A 23,411-nucleotide genomic window follows, 5' to 3' on the forward strand; every position below is an offset into this window, starting at 1 on the left:
TGGGCGTGGCCGGACGGGACAGGTAGGCAGGTGTGTCGTCTGACATCACAAAACCTGAAACACGCAGTCACACCTGTTTAATGCACACCTGCAGCTTTACTCCTGACATCAAGTAGAGGAGGAGGAGGAGGAGGAGGAAGGATAAGGAAAAGGAAACGGCGGGAAGAGAGGGGAGGCGGAGGAGAAGGAAATAGGAGGAGGAAGAGGGTAGGAGGAGAGGGAGGAAAAGGAGGGAAGGAAAAAGACAGGAGGAGAAGTAGGGAGGAAGAGGAAGATGAAGAGGAGGAGGAGGAGCACTGACCGGTGCTGTGGAGCCAGAGGGAGGTGGCGTGGAGGATGGGAGCCCAGGAGGAGGAGTAATGAGCTCTGGCCTGGTTCACGGTCTCCGATGTGTAGAAAGAACCTCCTGGAGGACGAGGAGGAGAAATGTGTCAGTTAGTAACTTTAATAAAATCATCTGCAGCTGCTTTCATTCCTCGATAAACATTTTAAAAGATCTGACGAAACAAACGCCGCAGCAAGGTTTGGTCTCCTCCTCTCCTCTCCTCCCTCCTCCTCCTCCTCCTCATCTCCCTCCTCCTCCCCCTCCCCCTCTCCCTCCTCCTCTCCCTCCTCCTCCTCCTCATCTCCCGCCTCCTCCCCCTCCCCATCTCCCTCCTCCTCCTCCTCCTCCTCTCCTCCCCCTCCTCTCCCCCCTCCCCCTCCTCCTCCCCCTCTCCCTCCTCCTCCTCCCTCCTCCTCCCCCTCTCCTCATCTCCCTCCTCCTCCTCTCCTCCCTCCTCCCTACTCCTCCTCTCCTCATCTCCCTCCTCCTCCTCCCCTCCTCCTCCTCCCCCTCTCCTCATCTCCCTCCCCTCCCTCCCCGTCTCCTCCTCCTCGTCTCCCTCCTCCTCCTCCTCATCTCCCTCCTCCTCCCCCCCTCTCCCTCCCCTCCCTCCTCCTCCCCCTCTCCTCCTCCTCTCCCTCCTCCTCCTCCTCCTCCTCCTCATCTCCCTCCCCCTCCTCCCCCCTCTCTCCCTCCTCCTCCTCCCCTCTCCCCCCTCCTCCTCCCCCTCTCCCTCCTCTCCCCCCTCCTCCTCCCCCTCTCCCTCCTCCTCCTCCCCTCTCCCTCCTCCCCACCCCCCCTACCTGTCTCAGGTAGCTGTGATGCGTACTCCTGCGGGAGGGTCAGCAGGCCGTAGTCCTGCAGCGCCGACAGCCACAGACGACTGAGCGTCGACACATCTGACTGGACCAGCTTCAGAAGGCCCGCCCCTCCAGACTCAGAGCCTGAGATGTGATTGGCCGGCGAGGAGGAGGAGACCGACAGGTCGGCCGTCGTATCGGGACGCTCCTTCTGTCTGCTCCTCTGAACGGCTACGATGTAAACCTGCGAGAGGGAGGAGGAGGCATCAGACACGTTGATCTCACCAGTTCATCAAACAACCGTGACCAGTAGAACCAGTAGAACCTCTGCCCAGGCCTTCAGGACGGCCAGTGTTTCCATAGTAGCGGCGGCCTCGTTGTACAGCTGGCCCGACGCCTCCCCCCCGGCCTGGACTTTAGCCAATGAGGAGGCCAGGAGCTGATGGACCCGCCGCAGGTCACGGAGGTCGCTGACCACACCGCTGGCTATCCAGGCGCTGCACACCTGGAGAGGGGGGGGTGGTTACGTTTACACGTTTACACGTCTCATGGCGATTACTGATGACATGGGTCACCTGGCAGGCCTTGGCGGTGACGTCAGGAGGAGCGTCAGCACTGAAGGCAGGTCTGAGAGCAGCTCCGACCTGAACACACGACAGAGACGTCAACGAGCTCTCCAACACAAACATCTGATTCCAGCTTCTCCCATGGGAATATTATTCCTTTTAAATCTTTGTGTTTTACACACACGACGAAGATTAAACCACTCTTTATTTTATCGGATAAACTGTTAATAAATCATTGAAAAAGAAGCAATCAAAAGATGAACTGCTGAACCGTTTCATCCTGCAGCACTGACACAGTGAGAAGGCGGATCCTTTAGTTCTATATTAGCGCTGGAATGAAGTTAGCGCTAGCGTAGCTTCTTATTCAAACAACATATTGTGTTCCGCTGCTGTGCCGGAACGCTGAAGTAAAGTACGTGTTGCTCCTTCATGTCTCTGATATGTTGAAGCTGGACAGGCGTATTGTTCTTTTCAACACATCTAAAGGTCAGTAAATAATCTGAACTCAGAACGAGACCCGCAGCCAATCACAGTTCAGTATTCTGCTGTTTTCATCCGCGGTCCTTACGTTGGCCTGGTACTGCTCCAGGATCACGTGACCCGGGAACTCCGGTTCGGGGACGGCGGAGAAGCGTCTGATGATCATCAGCAGGGTCTGGAGACCCGCCAGCCGCAGCTGGTCGCTGTGGTCCGTCGCCGCCATGAACGCCATGCGGACCAGGTCGCCAAGATGGAGCACCAGGAAGTCTGTGGCGAGAGACGGGCGGTCACGGAGGTCTGCAGAGTCCACAAACACAAACACGGTCTTACCGGGGTCTTACCGGTGGACTCGCGCAGGCGTCTCTCCTGAGCCAGCGCCATGTCGAAGTGCGCCGGGTCGGCGGTCTCGCACTGAGCGATGATGCGACACACGCACTCCATGGCGAAGCGGCGCGTGGCCCAGCGGAGCGCCGTGAACGGGCCGACGGACTCCGACCGAGCCTTGAACGCGGAGGAGTCGTCGTCTCTGGCGGGGTCCGCCTCCTCGTCCTCCTGCCTCGCCTCAACCGGACTCCGACAGTCTGAAGAAAAGTCAGGAAAGGGATTCGATTCCTGAGCTTAGAAACTCAAGGTCCACTTACTGCCTTTACCGGAGCTTTCAACAGCATCGCAGGGTCTTCATCACTCTCATCTATTGTCCCCGTAGTGGACAGTTATGGATTTTATGTGTTCTTACCTCTCACTCAATGACTTTATCATAGTGACCAGGCACAAAATGAAAAGAAACCCCACGTTCAACTCTCTGGAAAGAGACCAAGGACAAGATGGCCGACATTGTTCTTCAAAAATGTCAACTTTGTGATTTATTCAACTGAAATTACCACAAACTTGCCGTCGTCGGCAGAATGAACCCTTAAACTCAAATAATAAACCGCTAGTTTCAATGTGACCCAATTTCCAAACTTCATAAGATCACAACTAAGTAGGCGCCTTCTGCTGATGAAGACCATGAGACGTGGTTGAAAGCTCTCCAAAAAGTATGCGGATGGAATTCAGATTTATTGTTGTTGTTTCTGTTTTTGACCTGGACAAGTTGCTCCTTGAGGTTTGGAGTCCTTAAGTGTAAATGAAAGACAAAAAGTTTGTCAAAATTAAAAGGAGGTCACACTTCCATTTAAAAAAACCTATTTACGCATTAATGAGTTCAAATCAAACATTGTTTCTGGAAGAGAATACTTTATATCCCTCAACTGCTCAACAGTTTTTAGATATTATATTGTCTTTAGAATTGGTTCATTCATTTAATCTAGTTACCTCCACATTTGGCCTTCGAGTTTTAAATAACGTGATGTCAGAAACAATAAGACGAGTCATACAAACATTCAAATACCTCGTGTCAGTGGTACAAACCGTCACCAGGTCAGTGAAACACATGAAGTCAGAGGATCTAATCGTTAGGATCCGTGACGTGCTGAACACACCGGTGGTCGCAGACAGGACGTCCTTGCAGAGTTTGAGCCAGTGTCCCAGTTGGCCGCTGGTGGCGCTGGACGCCATGGTGTGGACCAGAGTCTCCTGGATGTCCCTCCTCAGACCGGGATCTGACTCCCGGTCCAGCAGAGTGAACAGGGCTCCTTCCAGACCCACCTCCTTTATGGTGACGTCTGCAGAGGGAGGAAGAGGAGGGTTAGGACGAACATGTGAAGAAGGAAAACCAGAATATATGATGTCATGCTTTATAAAGTCCAATAGTTCAACTTCAGAATTAAACAACAATGAAAGTCTCTCTGTCTAGATTTAAAGGTCCAGCGTGTAGCAGAAATATAATAATAATGTTCTTTCGTGATAATAAGAATCGTTGTTTTGGTTACCTTAGAATGAGCCGTTTATATCGACATACGGAGCCGGCCGCCATGTTTCTACAGAAGCCCAGAGGGCACAAACCAAACACCGACTCTAGAGAGAAGTTTCAGTTGGTTGCAATCTGCAGCCTCACCACTAGATGGCGCCAGGTCCTCCACACTGTACCTTTAAGATCAGTGGACGCCTTTAACAAACAGCTCACCTGTTCGGACGAACCTCTGTGATGTTTGATCGGCTCTGATTTACATTTATTCAGGTCTGTATTCATGTCAGTCACCTTATTTCCTTTGTGAGGCACTTTGTGACATTCTGCTCTTGGAAGGTGTTACTATAATAATATATAATATAATAATGTTAATAACTTATTTGAAATTTTGTGATGTCTGGGTTTGGAAGAGTTGAAATAAATGTAAAAGGTCATTAGACACATCAATCACAAGCATCACACCGTTATACTGTTAAATCTTTGCACTATTGTTTCGTTAGTTCATTGAATATTATTCTATATATTGTGCATTTTTATATTTCATATGTTTTTATTGCTTTACCTGTAAATCTATCTGTGTAATTAAGTTCAGGTTTGTTTGTTCAAACAAAACGTCCGTCTCACCCAGCTGCGTGTTGTCTCGTCTGGGCAGCTCTTTGACGAGAGTCACAGCGTGTTCACAAACCTCCAGAGCGTCACGCTGGACCAGCTGACGCAGACACGACACCACCGACCCACGGAGACACAGGTAGGAACTACACAGGTGAGCCTGAGAGAGAGAGAGACACACACACACACACACACACACACACACACACACACACACACACACACACACACACACACACACACACACACACACACACACACACACACACACACACACACACACACCTCCATCAACAGGTCTCATCACAGTGTTTCCTCCAGACTCACAGACTAAACTTTGTTCACATTGAAGTGTGTATGAAGAACTGTGGATATATTTTAAACACCTCAAAGATTCTACATCAGTTATATTTAGGATATTTTCACCTTTCTGCTCTCTTCAAACACACCAGACTTCATTCATAAAAGCAGTGATTTGACCTCAGAACTCGGAGCTTCTGGTCTCTCGCAGCCTCATCGGTTAGTTAGTTGGTGTTGTTGAGTGACTTTGGTGTTTTAAAGCGTTCGTTCAGATTCATTGAAGTCTGAGTCGGAGCTCATCAAAGCCTTGATTGAGAGTGTTTGTTGAAATGGATTTTAGAACTATTACTTTATATTCTGGAGGAGACATTACTGAGCAACTACACTCAGGAACAGAGGGAGGAGCTGAAACAGCTTTATATGCAGGATTTAAACTCACTCGTGGAACCGTCTCTTCAAGGCTTCACATAACGAGCATTGAATTACTGATTTATCTGATCATTATATTCATAAAGTTGTGAAAAGTTCCCAAAACTCAAGGTGATGTTCAAGTTTAAAAAACACTAACACAAAATCATTCTCACAACGTAGAAGATCTTTCTGCATAAAAAACAATGTATTGATTATCAAAATATTCTGGACATTATCAAGAAACCGAAGCAGTAACAGCCCATTATTCTGTGTAGAATAATAACGCTCACGATGATGAGCTGAGACATCATTTCACATTCATGGATCAGATTAACAGGATGAAGCTCAATCACAAATAACACATTCAATTCACTGTTTTCTGGAGGAAACACTGAGGCACAAAAACAGCCAGCAGGAAGCAACACGGTGGTGTAATTGAGTTAGCCGTCAGTCTGCAAAGCAAACAATGTGAAAGTAAACTGCACCAGAAAAAACGTTAACCAACAACAGTGAGTTAATATGATACCAAACAAAAGAAGATGTTAAAAACAGAAGAGTGTTGAGGGAGAACAACGCTGAAAATGAAAGTGAGACAAACAGCAGCTTCAGGCCTTTTGAGAGAAAACCTACCAACATGGAATAATCCAACAAGATCTCCTGCAAGACACAACACAGGGTCAAAACACACTCACAGCTTACTGTGTAGTAGTTCATGTGTAGTTCATGTGTAGTTCATGTGTAGTTCATGTGTAGCTCATGTGTAGTTTATGTGTAGTTCAGGTGTAGTTCAGGTGTAGTTCAGGTGTAGTTCATGTGTAGTTTATGTGTAGTTTATGTGTAGTTTATGTGTAGTTCAGGTGTAGTTCAGGTGTAGTTCAGGTGTAGTAAGGTGGAGTTTATGTGTAGTTCAAGTGTAGTCAGGAGTACTTACACAGAGTGCAGGTACGAGGCTGGCCAGGTTGACGTGTGGAGGTGAGAACATGTGCAGCTGCTGCAGACAGGAAATGGATCTGGCCTGAACCAGAGAGTCTGGAAAGTCCTGCATCACCTCACATCCCACCAGACAGGTGGAGCGCAGACCGGATACTGCTGCACCTTCACCTGATGGACACAACACATCATTCACCTGTTACACCTTCACCTGATGGACACAACACATCATTCACCTGCTACACCGTCACCTGATGGACACAACACATCATTCACCTGCTACACCGTCACCTGATGGACACAACACATCATTCACCTGTTACACCTTCACCTGATGGACACAACACATCATTCACCTGCTACACCGTCACCTGATGGACACAACACATCATTCACCTGTTACACCGTCACCTGATGGACACAACACATCATTCACCTGTTACACCGTCACCTGATGGACACAACACATCATTCACCTGTTACACCGTCACCTGATGGACACAACACATCATTCACCTGCTACACCGTCACCTGATGGACACAACACATCATTCACCTGCTACACCGTCACCTGATGGACACAACACATCATTCACCTGTTACACCATCACCTGATGGACACAACACATCATTCACCTGTTACACCATCACCTGATGGACACAACACATCATTCACATGTTACACCTTCACCTGATGGACACAACACATCATTCACCTGCTACACCGTCACCTGATGGACACAACACATCATTCACCTGTTACACCGTCACCTGATGGACACAACTCATCATTCACCTGTTACACCTTCACCTGATGGACACAACACATCATTCACCTGTTACACCGTCACCTGATGGACACAACACATCATTCACCTGTTACACCGTCACCTGATGGACACAACTCATCATTCACCTGTTACACCATCACCTGATGGACACAACACATCATTCACCTGTTACACCGTCACCTGATGGACACAACACATCATTCACCTGCTACACCGTCACCTGATGGACACAACACATCATTCACCTGTTACACCTTCACCTGATGGACAACACATCATTCACCTGCTACACCGTCACCTGATGGACACAACACATCATTCACCTGTTACACCGTCACCTGATGGACACAACACATCATTCACCTGTTACACAGTCACCTGATGGACACAACACATCATTCACCTGTTACACCATCACCTGCTGGACACAACACATCATTCACCTGCTACACCGTCAACTGATGGACACAACACATCATTCACCTGCTACACCGTCACCTGATGGACACAACACATCATTCACCTGCTACACCGTCACCTGATGGACACAACACATCATTCACCTGCTACACCGTCAACTGATGGACACAACACATCATTCACCTGCTACACCGTCAACTGATGGACACAACACATCATTCACATGTTACACCATCACCTGATGGACACAAGTGTGAGGTGGGCGGTACCTTGCAGGTCGGGGCCCAGGCAGGTGATGAGGGCGTGCAGGCAGCGTCCCAGGCTGTGGTGCACCTCTGGGTGGGTGGGCGGAGCCGACAGCAGCAGCCGGAGCACCAGGTTGAAGGATGGCTCGGCGTGAGCGCGGTACAGACCGCCAGACAGGTCGACCACCAGAGACAGACTGTGGAGAGACCAGGTCTGCAACACACAAACACACACACACACACACACACACACACACACACACACACACACACACACACACACACACACACACACACACACACACACAAAAACAGACAAACACACACACACACACACACACACAAAATGCTGTTTGAAGGTCAAGTCTGGCAACAGAGACCTGTGTGTCTGTGTGTCTGTATGTGTGTGTGTCTGTGTGTGTATGTGTGTGTCTGTGTGTACGTGTGTGTCTGTGTGTGTGTCTGCGTGTGTGTGTACCTGGACCTCAGGTGAGGTGCTGTCCTGGCTCAGAGTGAACAGGACTCCCAGACAGGTGGACAGGTGTTGAGGTGAGCCGATTCCTCCGGTGTAGCGGTGCAGCGCCCCTAGAGCCAGAGAGAAGCCGCTGCGAGACGCCGCGTCACGAGCCGTCTTCAGCCTGAGAGACGTGAAGAGGAGTTTAACGAACCGTTTGTGTTCAAATCGTTTACTATTGTTTAGGATTACAAATGACCCACGTAGCACAGAACTCGTTAGGCTCCGCCCACCTGTCTAAGCAGAGCTGTGACACGGACACGGTGAAGTTTGGGTCCCCGACCACCTGAACCAGCCGAGCTACACCTTCAGCAGCCAGACACCTGAGCAGAGGACTCAGGCTCTCCAGGGCCGCCCACAGGAGGAGCAGGGCCTGGGGGCGCACCTCCTCGGGCACCAGGAGGCCCCGAACACCGGCCTGGTGCTGAGGAAGAGTACACGGTTATGTACTACGACTACTACAAACACACAGCGTTCAGGAGACATCCTGGTACAGGTAATAGTGGTGCAGTACCTTGAGCAGACTGCAGAGGGCAGCACACACGTGAGTCTGGACCGTCTGCTGTCGTTGACCCTTCAGCTGGTTCACTGATTCTACAAACTGCTCCAGGATCTTCACCCTGAGGAGGACCAGCAAAGACCTCATCCACTGGTTTACAAAGATGGGTTGACCTGTACTGGTTGACCTGTACTAACTGACCTGCACTGGTTAACCTGTACTAGTTGACCTGCACTAGCTGACCTGCACTGGTTAACCTGTTCTAGTTGACCTGCACTAGCTGACCTGCACTGGTTAACCTGTTCTAGTTGACCTGCACTAGCTGACCTGCACTGGTTAACCTGTTCTAGTTGACCTGCACTAGCTGACCTGCACTGGTTAACCTGTACTAGTTGACCTGCACTAGCTGACCTGCACTGGTTAACCTGTTCTAGTTGACCTGCACTGGTTAACCTGTACTAGTTGACCTGCACTAGCTGGCCTGCACTGGTTAACCTGTTCTAGTTGACCTCCACTAGCTGACCTGCACTGGTTAACCTGTTCTAGTTGACCTGCACTGGTTAACCTGTACTAGTTGACCTGCACTGGTTAACCTGCTCTAGTTGACCTGCACTGGTTAACCTGCTCTAGCTGACCTGCACTGGTTAACCTGCTCTAGTTGACCTGCACTGGTTAACCTGTTCTAGTTGACCTGCACTAGCTGACCTGCACTGGTTAACCTGTACTAGTTGACCTGCACTAGCTGACCTGCACTGGTTAACCTGTTCTAGTTGACCTGCACTAGCTGACCTGCACTGGTTAACCTGTTCTAGTTGACCTGCACTCGCTGACCTGCACTGGTTAACCTGTTCTAGTTGACCTGCACTAGCTGACCTGCACTGGTTAACCTGTTCTAGTTGACCTGCACTCGCTGACCTGCACTGGTTAACCTGTTCTAGTTGACCTGCACTAGCTGACATGCACTGGTTAACCTGTACTAGTTGACCTGCACTAGCTGACCTGCACTGGTTAACCTGTTCTAGTTGACCTGCACTGGTTAACCTGTACTAGTTGACCTGCACTGGTTAACCTGCTCTAGTTGACCTGCACTGGTTAACCTGCACTAGCTGACCTGCACTGGTTAACCTGCTCTAGTTGACCTGCACTGGTTAACCTGTTCTAGTTGACCTGCACTAGCTGACCTGCACTGGTTAACCTGTACTAGTTGACCTGCACTAGCTGACCTGCACTGGTTAACCTGTTCTAGTTGACCTGCACTAGCTGACCTGCACTGGTTAACCTGTTCTAGTTGACCTGCACTCGCTGACCTGCACTGGTTAACCTGTTCTAGTTGACCTGCACTAGCTGACCTGCACTGGTTAACCTGTACTAGTTAACCTGTACTAGTTGACCTGTACTAGTTGACCTGCACTAGCTGACCTGCACTGGTTAACCTGTACTAGTTGACCTGCACTAGCTGACCTGCACTGGTTAACCTGTACTAGTTAACCTGTACTAGTTGACCTGCACTAGCTGACCTGCACTAGCTGACCTGGGGGCGACCGTGGCTCACTGGGTTAAGAGGGTTGTCTGGTAACCGCAGGGTCAACGGTTCGACCCTCGGCTGGGACGTGTCGCGTGTCGTAGTGTCCCTGAGCAAGACACTGAACCCCTAACGGCTCCCCGGGCGCCTGTCATTGGCGCTCCCTACATACAGGGATGGGTCAAATGCAGAAGTCAAATTTCGTGTATATGTTTCTTTTCTCCTGTACTAGCTGACCTGCACTAGTTATCTCAGTTACCTCTGAGCAGAGATGACATGGGGGTAAAGTGTTCCGAAGAGTCGGACGGCGGCGGCGGTGAGAGCGACGGGAGGAGGAAGAGGAGCAGGAGCTTCATCGCTCGCCTCACACAGACTGAAGACGTCGTTGTCCAGCGAGGCTCCTCCCACACTGCTGCCGTGGAGCTACACACACACACACACACACGTCACCACAGAGTTCTGTGCCGTATACAGTTAGCATCCCGTTAGCGTCCCGTCACCTGCTCCTCGATGTATCGGTGGTCGGTGGCGTGGAGGGCGGGGCCGACCAGCTGCAGGTCGTCCTGGTGACAGAGGGGGGGCAGCAGGGTGAGCTCTGAACAGGGCTGGTTCAGGTTGTCCTGACCGGACAGATCTGAGACCAGCTGGTTCATCACCAAACCAAAACTCTCTGCAGGAGGAGGAGAGGAAAAACTGAACACACAGGAACTCAAGAAAGACACGGGGAAACATTACAGTATTTTATTACAACAGAAGAAGTGAGAAAAACACAAGACAAGAAAATAAAACATGAAAGATCTGAAGGGAAAAAACAAAAAAGAAGGAAAGAAAGAAAGACAGAAGACGAGAGAGAGAAGGAGGCGTGTCGTTACCTTGGTAGGTGTGAGGAGGCAGCAGAGCGAGCAGCTCGTAGACCCTCAGTCTGTAGACCAGAGACCAGCTGAGAACTGAACCTCCATAAGACCTGAGGAGAGACGGCAGTCTGGAGACACAGACACACACACACACACACACACACACACACAGATGAAGGTCTCAGGTATACATCAGGTTCTGGTTCTGAGTGTGTTATCTGGTGGGACTTACCTGGTGAGCAGAGCCACAGCACAGACCAATGGGGTGAGCAGACGGTTGATGATGTCATCGGTGACCAGCTCCCTGCAGTGCAGCAGCAGGTTCTTCATGGCTGCTCAGACACAACAACACAACACGATGTGTTAGTGATTTACAGGTTTACAGGTGAGTTAATGTCCTCTTATCAATACTTTAAAGGGGATTTTTCAACCTGGACTCGATTTTGGCCGTCGCCATCTTGTTTTTTATAACAGGAAGTGACCATATCTGGACTGAGGAGTGACGTAGGGACGCCGTACACGACTCTGGTAGAGACCTGTCAATCAGCGTGTAGCCCCGCCCTAAAGCATCCCCTGCTTTATGGTGTGTGTGACTCTAAATGGACCATAATGTACTAAATGAACATCATGCTGTATTGAAGAAGACTTGAAACTAGAGATTGAGACATAAACTCATGTTTACTGAGGGAATAAATCAAGAGAGAAGTAGAGTAATTTTCTATAGACTTCTATACAACCAGAGGAGTCGCCCCCTGGTGGACACTAGAGAGAATGCAGCTTTGACACGTGAAGCTTTGGATTCACTTAAGGAACCGGAGGTTTGTCTCCTGGTATATTATGAGTAGTTCTTCACAGGCAGACAGACAGACGTTGGGCACACTGACCACTGAGCGCCCCAGCGCGTCCCTCCAGCGTAACTTGCCACGTGAAGTAGTCCCCTCGTCGCAGCTCCATCTCCTGCTCCCTCAGAGAAGCAGGAAACACACAACGCCACAGGAGGAGGAGACGGGGGAGGTGGTGCTCCACAACAGCTGGGCCTGGACACACACACAGATTAAAGACATCAGCTGTAGTGCTTGTGTGTCTACAAGCTGTTGTCAATAAAGTTTTACCTAAAGTGATGAGAGAGGAGATGAGCAGCCAGCCAGCCTGAGTCCTCTGAAGAGAGATACGACTGTTCTGAGAGGCTGACCGCAGGAGGTCTTCAGCCAGAGACAGAACCACCTGTACACACATATACACACATGTAACACACACACATGTATCACACACACACACACACACACAGGGCGCAGGTTTTACCCACCGTGCCTCTGGAGTGTGGTATTCCCAGGGGGCAGTGTTGAACCGCGGCCACCAGGGCGGCGACGGCGGCCCCGTACCCGACCACGGCCTCGGGGGAGGACTTCAGCGCCACCAGCCGCTCTGTGCAGCGGTCCAGCAGAGAGGAACACTGAGACGGCACCGCGACGGCAACGCAGCGGAGACACCAGGCAGCAGCCAGGGAGGAGGAGGAGGACGGGTGGAGGAGGACAGAGATCACCGTGTCCACCAGGGCTGAGGGGAGGAGAAACAACACATCAGACCAGGAGGAGGAGGGAGATCACCGTGTCCACCAGGGCGATAATAAACTTTGAATAGTTAATAAACTATTTGTGTTCATCACACATGTGTTCAAGACGATAAACGGTGGAGTTAATGTTAATATTAAAACCTGTTCACCTCCTCTGATCCCAAACCTCCTCCTGAATCATTGGTAATGATGTGTGTGTGTGTGTGTGTGTGTGTGTGTGTGTGCGTGTGTGTGTGCGTGTCAGACCTGTGCTGCCGTCGGTGAGGAGGGGGGCGGCGGTGGAACCCAGTCCCTGAATGAGTCCTCCCAGTTCCAGCAGACAGCAGACCAGCACGTGTTGACTGGAAGAGACGTCTGCAGACGAAACTCTGGTCTCTACGTTCCCTTCAGTCAGAGCGGAGTCTAGAGTGAGACAGAGAGACAGAGGTTGGTTTAATATATCTTTATTTGTTTGTGTTAAGTTCCATTTACAGAGTTCTACTGTTACTCAAAACAAACCGAATTATTTTCTGAACAACACGATACGGTATCATTTAAAACGGTTAAACAAATAAGGTCCAACAAACATAAACGTGTCTTTAATTGTCTGCAGGCTGAGATCTGACTCTCAGTTAGCGCCCTCTTTGTCCAGTTCTTTGTTCACTTTGTGAACTATTTTCTTGAGTCTGTATCCTTCCTGCTTCGTGAGACCTCCTCTGTCCTTGCTCCTCATGTGAGATCTGGCAGAGCTGGAGAGCTGCTCCTTGTCAGAGAGGTAGTCCTCCACTCTGACTTTTCTCACGTTCTTACTCCTCCTCAGAAACTCCTTGATCTCCTCCACGCTGTAGCCTCCAGAGCCCCGAGAGCTGCCAGCACCGTGTGTAGAGGGCTCACTGTTTACAGCAGAGTTCTCCTCCTGACTGGACTCAGGGTCCTCCCAACCGGACTCAGGGTCCTCTTCCAGCCTGGACTCACACTCGGCTGGTCCTCCACTTTCTGTAGTTGCCACTTTCTTGGCCTGTGAGCTTCCTCTGTCTCCTCTCTGTTTCCTCTTCAGCTGAGGGGCCTTGAGCTGCTCCTCGTCTGCTTCCATGGCCACCTCCCCACCTGCCTCCACCTGTCCTCCAATACTCCCCCTCACCTGCTGGACCTCACTTGCCCCGTCCTTCCTCACCTCTTGTCCCCCACTTGTCCTCTCTTCTCTCACCTCCTGTACCCCACCCGTCTCCTCCACTCTCACCTCCTGGGTCACACCTGTCTCCTCCACTCTCACCACCTGAGCCCCACCCGTCTCCTCCACCCTCGCCTCCTGTGCTCCGCTTGTTCCCTCTTGTCCGCCCTGCTTGTCCCCTCTGTCCTCAGCACCTCTCTGGTTCTGGTCTTTGTTTGAGCCGTGTTCCCCAGGACAAGCTCTGCTCAGATGTCCTTCTCTCCCACAGCTGTAACATTTAAAATCGTTCGTCTTTGCAAAGATGACGTAGTCAAAGTCGTCCACAGTGATCTTGAAGCTGAGGTTCACCACTCTGCTCCTGTTGCTGGGGATCATGAAGACATGTCTCCTGTGAGACACCACGTGCTGCAACAGCGGAGACTGAAATCCAGAGGACACCCTCCTAACCGGAGACACCACCTTCCCATGTTTGGACAGCTCTTTGACGATGGCATCGCTCTTTATGAATGGCGGCACGTTGGACACAGTGACTTTCACCTCCGGTGAGGCGAGAGCATACGTGGGCAGGAAGTGTTCACCCACGGAGATCCCGCTCATCAGCACCACTTCCGCAGTTTCTAAGCTGTCCAGAAAGATGACCACAGCGCTGTTCATCCGCGCTGCGGACTTCACGTGGCTGTGGCCGACAACCTCACCCACTCCCAGGCTGATCTCCTCCACCAAACACCCGAACAGCGGCGGGATCTTCACGCCGTGTTCCCTGGTTAGCTCCGTCAGGCGCATGCTAGCGTTTAGCACGCCGACAGCACCTGCTGCCCGGCTGCACTCCGCTCAAAAAGACCCAAAAAACAGATAAAAGTACGCAAAACAAACCTGTGAACCCTGCACACCCCACTACACTATCATACCCAACACTACACTATCATACCCAACATTACACTATCATACCCAACACTACACTATCATACCCAACACTACACTATCATACCCAACACTACACTATCATACCCAACACTACACTATCATACCCAACACTACACTATCATACCCAACACTACACTATCATACCCAACACTACACTATCATACCCAACATTACACTATCATACCCAACATTACACTATCATACCCAACATTACACTATCATACCCAACATTACACTATCATACCCAACATTACACTATCATACCCAACACTACACTATCATACCCAACATTACACTATCATACCCAACATTACACTATCATACCCAACATTACACTATCATACCCAACATTACACTATCATACCCAACATTACACTATCATACCCAACACTACACTATCATACCCAACATTACACTATCATACCCAACACTACACTATCATACCCAACATTACACTATCATACCCAACACTACACTATCATACCCAACATTACACTATCATACCCAACATTACACTATCATACCCAACACTACACTATCATACCCAACATTACACTATCATACCCAACATTACACTATCATACCCAACACTACACTATCATACCCAACATTACACTATCATACCCAACATTACACTATCATACCCAACATTACACTATCATACCCAACACTACACTATCATACCCAACATTACACTATCATACCCAACATTACACTATCATACCCAACACTACACTATCATACCCAACATTACACTATCATACCCAACATTACACTATCATACCCAACATTACACTATCATACCCAACATTACACTATCATACCCAACACTACACTATCATACCCAACACTACACTATCATACCCAACATTACACTATCATACCCAACATTACACTATCATACCCAACACTACACTATCATACCCAACACTACACTATCATACCCAACATTACACTATCATACCCAACACTACACTATCATACCCAACATTACACTATCATACCCAACATTACACTATCATACCCAACACTACACTATCATACCCAACACTACACTATCATACCCAACATTACACTATCATACCCAACATTACACTATCATACCCAACATTACACTATCATACCCAACATTACACTATCATACCCAACATTACACTATCATACCCAACATTACACTATCATACCCAACACTACACTATCATACCCAACACTACACTATCATACCCAACATTACACTATCATACCCAACATTACACTATCATACCCAACACTACACTATCATACCCAACATTACACTATCATACCCAACACTACACTATCATACCCAACATTACACTATCATACCCAATATTACACTATCATACCCAACACTACACTATCATACCCAACACTACACTATCATACCCAACATTACACTATCATACCCAACATTACACTATCATACCCAACATTACACTATCATACCCAACACTACACTATCATACCCAACATTACACTATCATACCCAACACTACACTATCATACCCAACACTACACTATCATACCCAACACTACACTATCATACCCAACACTACACCATCATACCCAACACTACACTATCATACCCAACACTACACTATCATACCCAACACTATCATACACAACATTACACTATCATACCCAACATTACACTATCATACCCAACACTACACTATCATACCCAACACTACACTATCATACCCAACACTACACTATCATACCCAACACTACACTATCATACCCAACATTACACTATCATACCCAACATTACACTATCATACCCAACACTACACTATCATACCCAACATTACACTATCATACCCAATATTACACTATCATACCCAACACTACACTATCATACCCAACACTACACTATCATACCCAACATTACACTATCATACCCAACATTACACTATCATACCCAACATTACACTATCATACCCAACACTACACTATCATACCCAACATTACACTATCATACCCAACACTACACTATCATACCCAACACTACACTATCATACCCAACACTACACTATCATACCCAACACTACACCATCATACCCAACACTACACTATCATACCCAACACTACACTATCATACCCAACATTACACTATCATACCCAACATTACACTATCATACCCAACACTACACTATCATACCCAACATTACACTATCATACCCAACACTACACTATCATACCCAACATTACACTATCATACCCAACACTACACTATCATACCCAACACTACACTATCACACCCAACATTACACTATCATACCCAACATTACATTATCATACCCAACACTACACCATCATACCCAACACTACACTATCATACCCAACACTACACTATCATACCCAACATTACCCAGTGAAGAAAAAGATCGGAAAATCGGTAATTATCGCTCTCAAAACCCCGCTCCTGCAGCTCCGCACACCTCCTTCCACTCAGAGAGAGAGAGAGAGAGAGAGAGACAGTGAGAGACAGTGAGAGACAGTGAGAGACAGAGAGAGAGACGGAGAGACAGAGAGACAGAGAGGTCAGTCTACATGTCATGTGACCGTATCAACTCTTCTTCTTCTCTCTCTCTGCTCACCGACGGTTCGTTGCTGCGTTGCCACAGCGGTACAGATGTGTTTGGCTGCGTTGGTCTGAGCCTTCTCCCCAAGCAGGGAGCTCACGGTGCTCCTCAGGATGAAGGAGACGCAGCAACGAGTCACCGCGGCGTCACCCGCCGTCTGAGTGGCTCTGAGGTGAGACGCCAACTCCATCAGGAGGGACAGGAGGACAGGGAAGTTCACCTCCAACCAGGAGGAGCCCAAGAGGGAGACGAAGAACACGCAGGACTGAGGAGGAGGAGGAGGAGGAGGAGGAGGAAAAAGAGGAGAATCAGAACCACTTATTGCACGTTACACATACAAGTAGTGAGGAGCGATGAAGGTGAAGTCCCTCCATCTGTTACAGCTCCTCTCATTGACACCTCTTTAAGAACTAATCATAAGAAATATAGAATAATAACTCGTCTCCTTCTCGCCTCCTTACCTGAGTGACTCCTATGCGGACCTCCTTGCTGACGGAGCTCGTCCCCTTCAGCATGTCTCCTCTGGCTCTGAGGAACCCCGCCCCCCCCCTCAGGAACCCCCCTGACAACAAATCCATCGCCTCCTCCAGCGAGCTCCGGCCCCGCCCACTCTGCCTGGGGGCTGCTGGGAAAAGAACAAAAAACAAGAAGAAGAAAGATTTGTTGTCAGCGCCTCACATGTGAAGCATCTACGAGGTGTTTACGTTCTACTCGTGAGAACAACACGCGGTGAACGTCCTGCCTCTTTGTGCTAAGCTAGGCTAAAACACGGCTCCTTTGAAAGGTTTTCTAAACCCGGGTTCTGTTTGTGGTTGTGTTTGTGGTTGTGTTTGTGGTTGTGTTTGTGTTTGTGGTTGTGGTTCTGTTTGTGGTTCTGTTTGTGGTTGTGATTGTGATTGTGGTTGTGCTTCTGTTTGTGGTTGTGATTGTGGTTCTGTTTGTGATTGTGATTGTGGTTCTGTTTGTGGTTGTAGTTGTGATTGTAGTTGTGATTGTGATTGTGGTTCTGTTTGTGGTTGTGATTGTGTTTGTGGTTGTAGTTGTGGTTGTGTTTGTGATTGTGGTTGTGATTGTGTTTGTAGTTGTGTTTGTGGTTGTGTTTGTGGTTCTGTTTGTGATTGTGGTTCTGTTTGTGGTTCTGTTTGTGGTTCTGTTTGTGGTTCTGTTTGTGGTTGTGATTGTGGTTGTGTTTGTGTTTGTGGTTGTGTTTGTGGTTGTGTTTGTGGTTGTGTTTGTGGTTGTGGTTGTGGTTGTGGTTGTGATTGTGTTTGTGGTTGTGTTTGTGATTGTGATTCTGTTTGTGGTTCTGTTTGTGGTTCTGTTTGTGGTTCTGTTTGTGGTTCTGTTTGTGATTGTGGTTCTGTTTGTGTTTGTGATTGTGGTTCTGGTTGTGTTTGTGGTTGTGATTGTGGTTCTGTTTGTGATTGTGGTTGTGGTTCTGTTTGTGGTTGTGGTTGTGTTTGTGGTTGTGTTTGTGGTTCTGGTTGTGGTTCTGTTTGTGATTGTGGTTCTGTTTGTGGTTCTGTTTGTGATTGTGGTTGTGGTTCTGTTTGTGGTTGTGATTGTGTTTGTGGTTGTGTTTGTGGTTCCGTTTGTGGTTCCGTTTGTGGTTGTGATTGTGTTTGTGGTTGTGATTGTGGTTGTGTTTGTGGTTCCGTTTGTGGTTGTGATTGTGTTTGTGGTTCTGTTTTGTGTTTGTGGTTGTGTTTGTGTTTGTGGTTGTGTTTGTGTTTGTGGTTGTGTTTGTGGTTGTGTTTGTGGTTGTGGTTGTGGTCGTGGTCCTGGTCCCGGTCTTACCGGTGGGCTGTCGTGGCTCCACAGCAGCAGCCAGCAGAGTCCCCAGCAGTCTGGAGACAGACACTCTGACGCTGTAGTTGGATCCGTCCAAAGCTCTGAAGCACAGAGTGGACACGTTCTCCAGCTCACTGGTCCACAGGAACACCGCCTCCCTCTGGAGCTCCAGGAGACACTGAGGAGGAACCAAAGAGACTCTGGATCAGATCTGCATCCAGTGGACAGGAAGTGACCATATATGGACTGAGGAGTGACGTAGAGACGCCGTATACGTCTCTGGTAGAGACCTGTCAATCACTGTAGCCCCGCCCTAAAGCATCCCCTGCTTTATGGTCTGTGTGACTCTAAATGGACCATAATGTACTAAATGAATATCATGCTGTATTGAAGAAGACTTGAAACTAGACAGTGAGACATAAACTCATGTTTACAATGTTTACTGAGGTAATAAATCGTTACCTCGGCGGCTGCTCGGCGTACGGCCATGGATCGGTCCGTCAGACAGGTCCTCGCCGCCTTGTAGACGTCGCGGTGACACGGCATGGCGCTGACGCCCAGTCCTCTCAGGATCTTCTCCAGACTCCTCATGGTCTCATAGCGACCCTGAGACTGAGGGAGGAAGAGGAGGAGGAGGAAGAGTCACCGGTTACATCCACAGGAAGTCCACCACATTCACACCTCAAATAAAAGGCCTGAACCACTTAATGTCACTCGAATAAAGAAGAAGAAGAAGAAGAGGAGTAGGAGGAGATAGAGGAGGAAGAGGAGGAAGAAGAGAAACCAGACAGGAGCCTCAGACTCAGTGCTGAACAGACCTCAGCGCTCTTCATGGCCTTCAGCAGGTTCATCAGAGTGTCTTTGAAGGAGCCGAGCAGCAGCCGACCGAGCTGCTCGAACACAGACCCCAGAACAGCGATGGCCGCCCTGAAACACATCAACACAACTCATCAACGTCACGACTGCAGTCTGGAGTCTCCGCTGTCCCTGAACACATCCGGACTCACAGTCGGGTGGGGAGTCCCGACGGAGAGTCGTCTCTGCTGCGGATGATGTCATTGCACCTGTCCACCAATAGGCTGGCGGTAACGGGGTCTCCCAGGCGGTACAGCAGGGCCAGGCAGTGGGCCAGCAGCCGGCGGGTCGGTGGGCCGGGGGAGCCAATCAGAACGCCCGAAAGCTGCTCGGTCAGACGCCGCTGGTTGTGTCTGACGTCGGCCTGGAGGGGATGACACACATTGTGATGTCACGACTCATGTGATGGTAATGTCACGAGTCATGTGACCTCTTTAATAACCTGCAGCTCTCACCCGCTCAGCAGCAGGAAGCAACTTCTTCAGGTGGTTCAGCCACTCAAAGACGAACGCCGCCCTCTGGTGGTCACCCAGCTGACTGCACGCCTCCTCGTTCAGCAGGAGGCTGTGGGCTCGCTCCATCGTTGACCTCCTCCGGTTCTCCTCCTCCTCCTCCTCCTCCTCCTCCTCCTCCTCCTCCTCTCAGTGAGGGAGAGATCTCCTGTCCTGCTCTGTCATTCTTCTCAATCCTGTCAGACACAGAGAGGAGGAATAAAAACTGGAAACAGGAAACTACATTCATCATTCAGAGCTTTGATCTCTTGTATTATTTCACAGACAGACATGTGACTCGTGAGCTGACTGGTGATTGGTCAGTTTGTCCCTTTAAAACTTCACTGTCTCCTTCATGCTGCGTTCAAGTGTCGTCCTGAAGGATAAATACCAACCTGGCAACAACAAGACGTGTTTAAAGGAAACAGAACTGTCTTTGTGTCCCGTTGAGCTGACGGAGCGGATCGGACAGAAGGAGGAGGAGAGAAGCAGCTCATTAATTATTCAACATCACATCTGTTTCCTCTGAAAACCTCTAAAAATAACATCTGTCCACAGAAGACGTGTGTATGTGTGTGTGAGAGCTAAATATATCAGAAGTGTATTAATAACCTGTTCAGTCTTCAATAATAAACATGAATCTGCTCTAAATTAAATATAAAAGATCAAAGTGAGTCTTTAAATATCAAACAGGATGTTTAAGATGATCTGAGACGTTTATGAGATAAATAATAAATAAATAAATAACGACTCGTTAAAGTTTACAAAGAGTCCAAACAGGAAGAACAGAAGTCATTAAATAGTATTGTATTAAATGTTTTAAAGTTAAAGAGGTATTCAACACTTCATCTGTATTTGTAGTAAAACTTCCTTTTTAAATATCAGATACTTTTCCTGCCATATTGTATTGCTTATATCCCTTCTCTATACTGTTTAAACATTATAATATATATATTTATATATTAATATCATTAATATATAAATATATATATATATAATATATTTAACAGTTAACAGTATTTTACTTTATATATAATATAGTCTGTTTGTATTTTCTGATGTTTTTTAACGTTGAATGTATTTTGTAGTAACTTAGTTATCTGAGGACTAACATGACAGAACAACAGAAACACATTCAAATATATTTAACGTCACTTATAGTTCTATTAGCTCGTGAGCTGGTTTATTCAAAACTGCAGTGTGATGTAGTTTTAGTCTCGTGACATAAAACATAATTTATGTTTTAAACCAACCTGTTAGCATCGGTGGCTAACCGGGTTAGCTCACGTTCAGAGTTTGTTTACAGACAAATAACGAGATAAAAACGGGACTTTTTTTACCTGCTGGTTTCCGTTAAAATCCGGTAACGCGAACGGAAACGTGTCGGTTAGAAAAGAACCGAGCAGAAAGTTTATTTCCGTTTATTTTGATGCACTTAACGTCACCGTCAGAACCGAGCAGCGGAGAGTCGCCGACAAGTCAGCGGAAATACACAAAGACCACATCCGGTTGTATTTACTTATTCATTTAATACATGTATAACACATATATATATATATATATATGATAGGAAGAGCCGACATCGAAGGATCAATATAGGATATAGGATATATATATATATATATTAAATATATACTTATTTAATAAAGTCACTATCTATCTACACTGTTTTCATACGTTGTACTTCAACTGCTGTACAACTATTTCCCTTTGGGATACATTTTGTTTGTTATATCTTGAAAGCATATCTGACTGTTCACTATGTATATTCTTATTGTTCATTTTAATTATTAACATTCATTATTCATTTTATTAAAGTTGCGCAAAATCTTCAATTGGAATTTATTTAGTGTTTTAATTTGAAATAAAACATTAAAATGGTGCCAAACAAGAATCTCTAATTTAATTTATATTTTTAATTTAGTTTAACGTGATTTTATTGCGACTTTGAGGATGTTTTACGACATGTTTACGACATGTCCAATCACCCTTTTCGTCCAGGACGTCCAGTCGATAGTCGAGCAGCGGATCTAAAGCAGCACCATAACGGACTAGAAGTTTCTACCGGTCCGTTACCGCCGCGTTTCACCCGACAAACAAAGTCCCTCTGTGTTCTTGGGTCATTCTAAGCTAAGCTAAAGGCTAACACCGAAGCTAACGGCTAGCAGTCCCGCGATGTTCGGCTGTCTGGTCGCCGGCAGGTTAGTGCAGACGGACGCGACGCAGGTCGCCGCGGACAAGTTCGTGTTCAACCTGCCGGATTACGAGAACGTGAACCACGTGGTGGTCTTCATGCTGGGCACGGTGCCGTTTCCCGCCGGTACGGGCGGAGCCGTTTACTTCTCGTTCCCGGACCCGGTGAGCGGAACCAGCTCAGTGTGGCAGCTGCTCGGCTTCATCACCAACGACAAGCCAAGCGCCATCTTCAGGATCTCCGGGCTGAAGGCCGGGGAGGGCGGGGTGAACTTGTTCGGCTCCTCCTCCCCCTCCTCCTCCGTGGCCCAGGTGGGGGTCTCGGTGGAGCCTCTGGACCAGCTGGCCCAGCAGGTCCCCGTCTCCTCCTCCTCAGTCTCCACCACCGCGGACTCCTTCCTGCAGTTCGCCCAGAAGACGCTCGACAGTTTGTACAACTTCGCCTCGTCGTTCGCCGTGACGCAGGCGCAGATGACGCCGAACCCGTCGGAGACCTTCGTCCCGTCCAGCTGCGTCCTCAAGTGGTACGAGAACTTCCGGAGGAGGCTGAGCCAGAACCCGAACTTCTGGAAGACCTGAGCGCTGAAGCTCGAGACTAGTGTCCACTGTGCCTCCTGTTATTACAATAAAGGTTATTCAAAGCGCCACACATTTATAATAAATACAAGAGTGAAGTGAAGAGTTGTTTACACGACAAACGTTACAGTTCTTCAAAT

At 48.2% G+C, this 23,411-nt stretch overlaps 2 protein-coding genes across 2 annotated transcripts in view; one reads left to right on the forward strand and one right to left on the reverse strand.

Moving 5' to 3' along the window:
- The window catches only part of heatr5a (HEAT repeat containing 5a), a 31,579-nt gene extending 9,611 nt beyond the window's left edge, over window positions 1–21,968 (reverse strand). The window contains exons 1-31 of the mRNA XM_079286504.1: window positions 21,843–21,968; window positions 20,467–20,699; window positions 20,164–20,375; window positions 19,975–20,083; window positions 19,619–19,768; window positions 19,163–19,334; window positions 17,827–17,990; window positions 17,381–17,630; window positions 12,935–13,090; window positions 12,422–12,672; window positions 12,228–12,339; window positions 12,000–12,152; window positions 11,348–11,447; window positions 11,134–11,243; window positions 10,762–10,931; window positions 10,521–10,684; window positions 8,755–8,860; window positions 8,474–8,664; window positions 8,205–8,364; window positions 7,751–7,940; window positions 6,272–6,441; window positions 5,971–5,997; window positions 4,645–4,789; window positions 3,653–3,835; window positions 2,513–2,752; window positions 2,260–2,438; window positions 1,701–1,769; window positions 1,451–1,630; window positions 1,129–1,369; window positions 302–406; window positions 1–54 (exon numbers count right to left, since the gene is read on the reverse strand). The exon at window positions 1–54 is cut by the window's left edge and continues 75 nt beyond it. Of these exons, the coding sequence (XP_079142630.1) occupies window positions 1–54; window positions 302–406; window positions 1,129–1,369; window positions 1,451–1,630; window positions 1,701–1,769; window positions 2,260–2,438; window positions 2,513–2,752; window positions 3,653–3,835; window positions 4,645–4,789; window positions 5,971–5,997; window positions 6,272–6,441; window positions 7,751–7,940; window positions 8,205–8,364; window positions 8,474–8,664; window positions 8,755–8,860; window positions 10,521–10,684; window positions 10,762–10,931; window positions 11,134–11,243; window positions 11,348–11,447; window positions 12,000–12,152; window positions 12,228–12,339; window positions 12,422–12,672; window positions 12,935–13,090; window positions 17,381–17,630; window positions 17,827–17,990; window positions 19,163–19,334; window positions 19,619–19,768; window positions 19,975–20,083; window positions 20,164–20,375; window positions 20,467–20,592 (4,639 nt within the window). The 5' untranslated portion in view covers window positions 20,593–20,699; window positions 21,843–21,968. The remainder of the gene's footprint in view (window positions 55–301; window positions 407–1,128; window positions 1,370–1,450; window positions 1,631–1,700; window positions 1,770–2,259; window positions 2,439–2,512; window positions 2,753–3,652; window positions 3,836–4,644; window positions 4,790–5,970; window positions 5,998–6,271; window positions 6,442–7,750; window positions 7,941–8,204; window positions 8,365–8,473; window positions 8,665–8,754; window positions 8,861–10,520; window positions 10,685–10,761; window positions 10,932–11,133; window positions 11,244–11,347; window positions 11,448–11,999; window positions 12,153–12,227; window positions 12,340–12,421; window positions 12,673–12,934; window positions 13,091–17,380; window positions 17,631–17,826; window positions 17,991–19,162; window positions 19,335–19,618; window positions 19,769–19,974; window positions 20,084–20,163; window positions 20,376–20,466; window positions 20,700–21,842) is intronic.
- Window positions 21,969–22,243: 275 nt separating this feature from the next.
- hikeshi (heat shock protein nuclear import factor hikeshi) lies at window positions 22,244–23,342 on the forward strand. Its single transcript, XM_079286961.1, has one exon. It carries the CDS (start codon window positions 22,678–22,680, stop codon window positions 23,272–23,274), a length of 597 nt encoding a protein of 198 aa, XP_079143087.1. The 5' UTR covers window positions 22,244–22,677; the 3' UTR covers window positions 23,275–23,342.
- The last annotated feature ends 69 nt before the right edge of the window (window positions 23,343–23,411 follow it).

Source organism: Melanostigma gelatinosum, assembly GCF_949748355.1.
Source record: "Melanostigma gelatinosum genome assembly, chromosome: 16".
Classification (NCBI taxonomy): Eukaryota; Metazoa; Chordata; class Actinopteri; order Perciformes; family Zoarcidae; genus Melanostigma; species Melanostigma gelatinosum.

Bases quoted from the DNA above. Each gene is read 5' to 3' on its own strand.
- hikeshi (XM_079286961.1), top strand. From the start codon at position 22,678: ATGTTCGGCTGTCTGGTCGCCGGCAGGTTAGTGCAGACGGACGCGACG.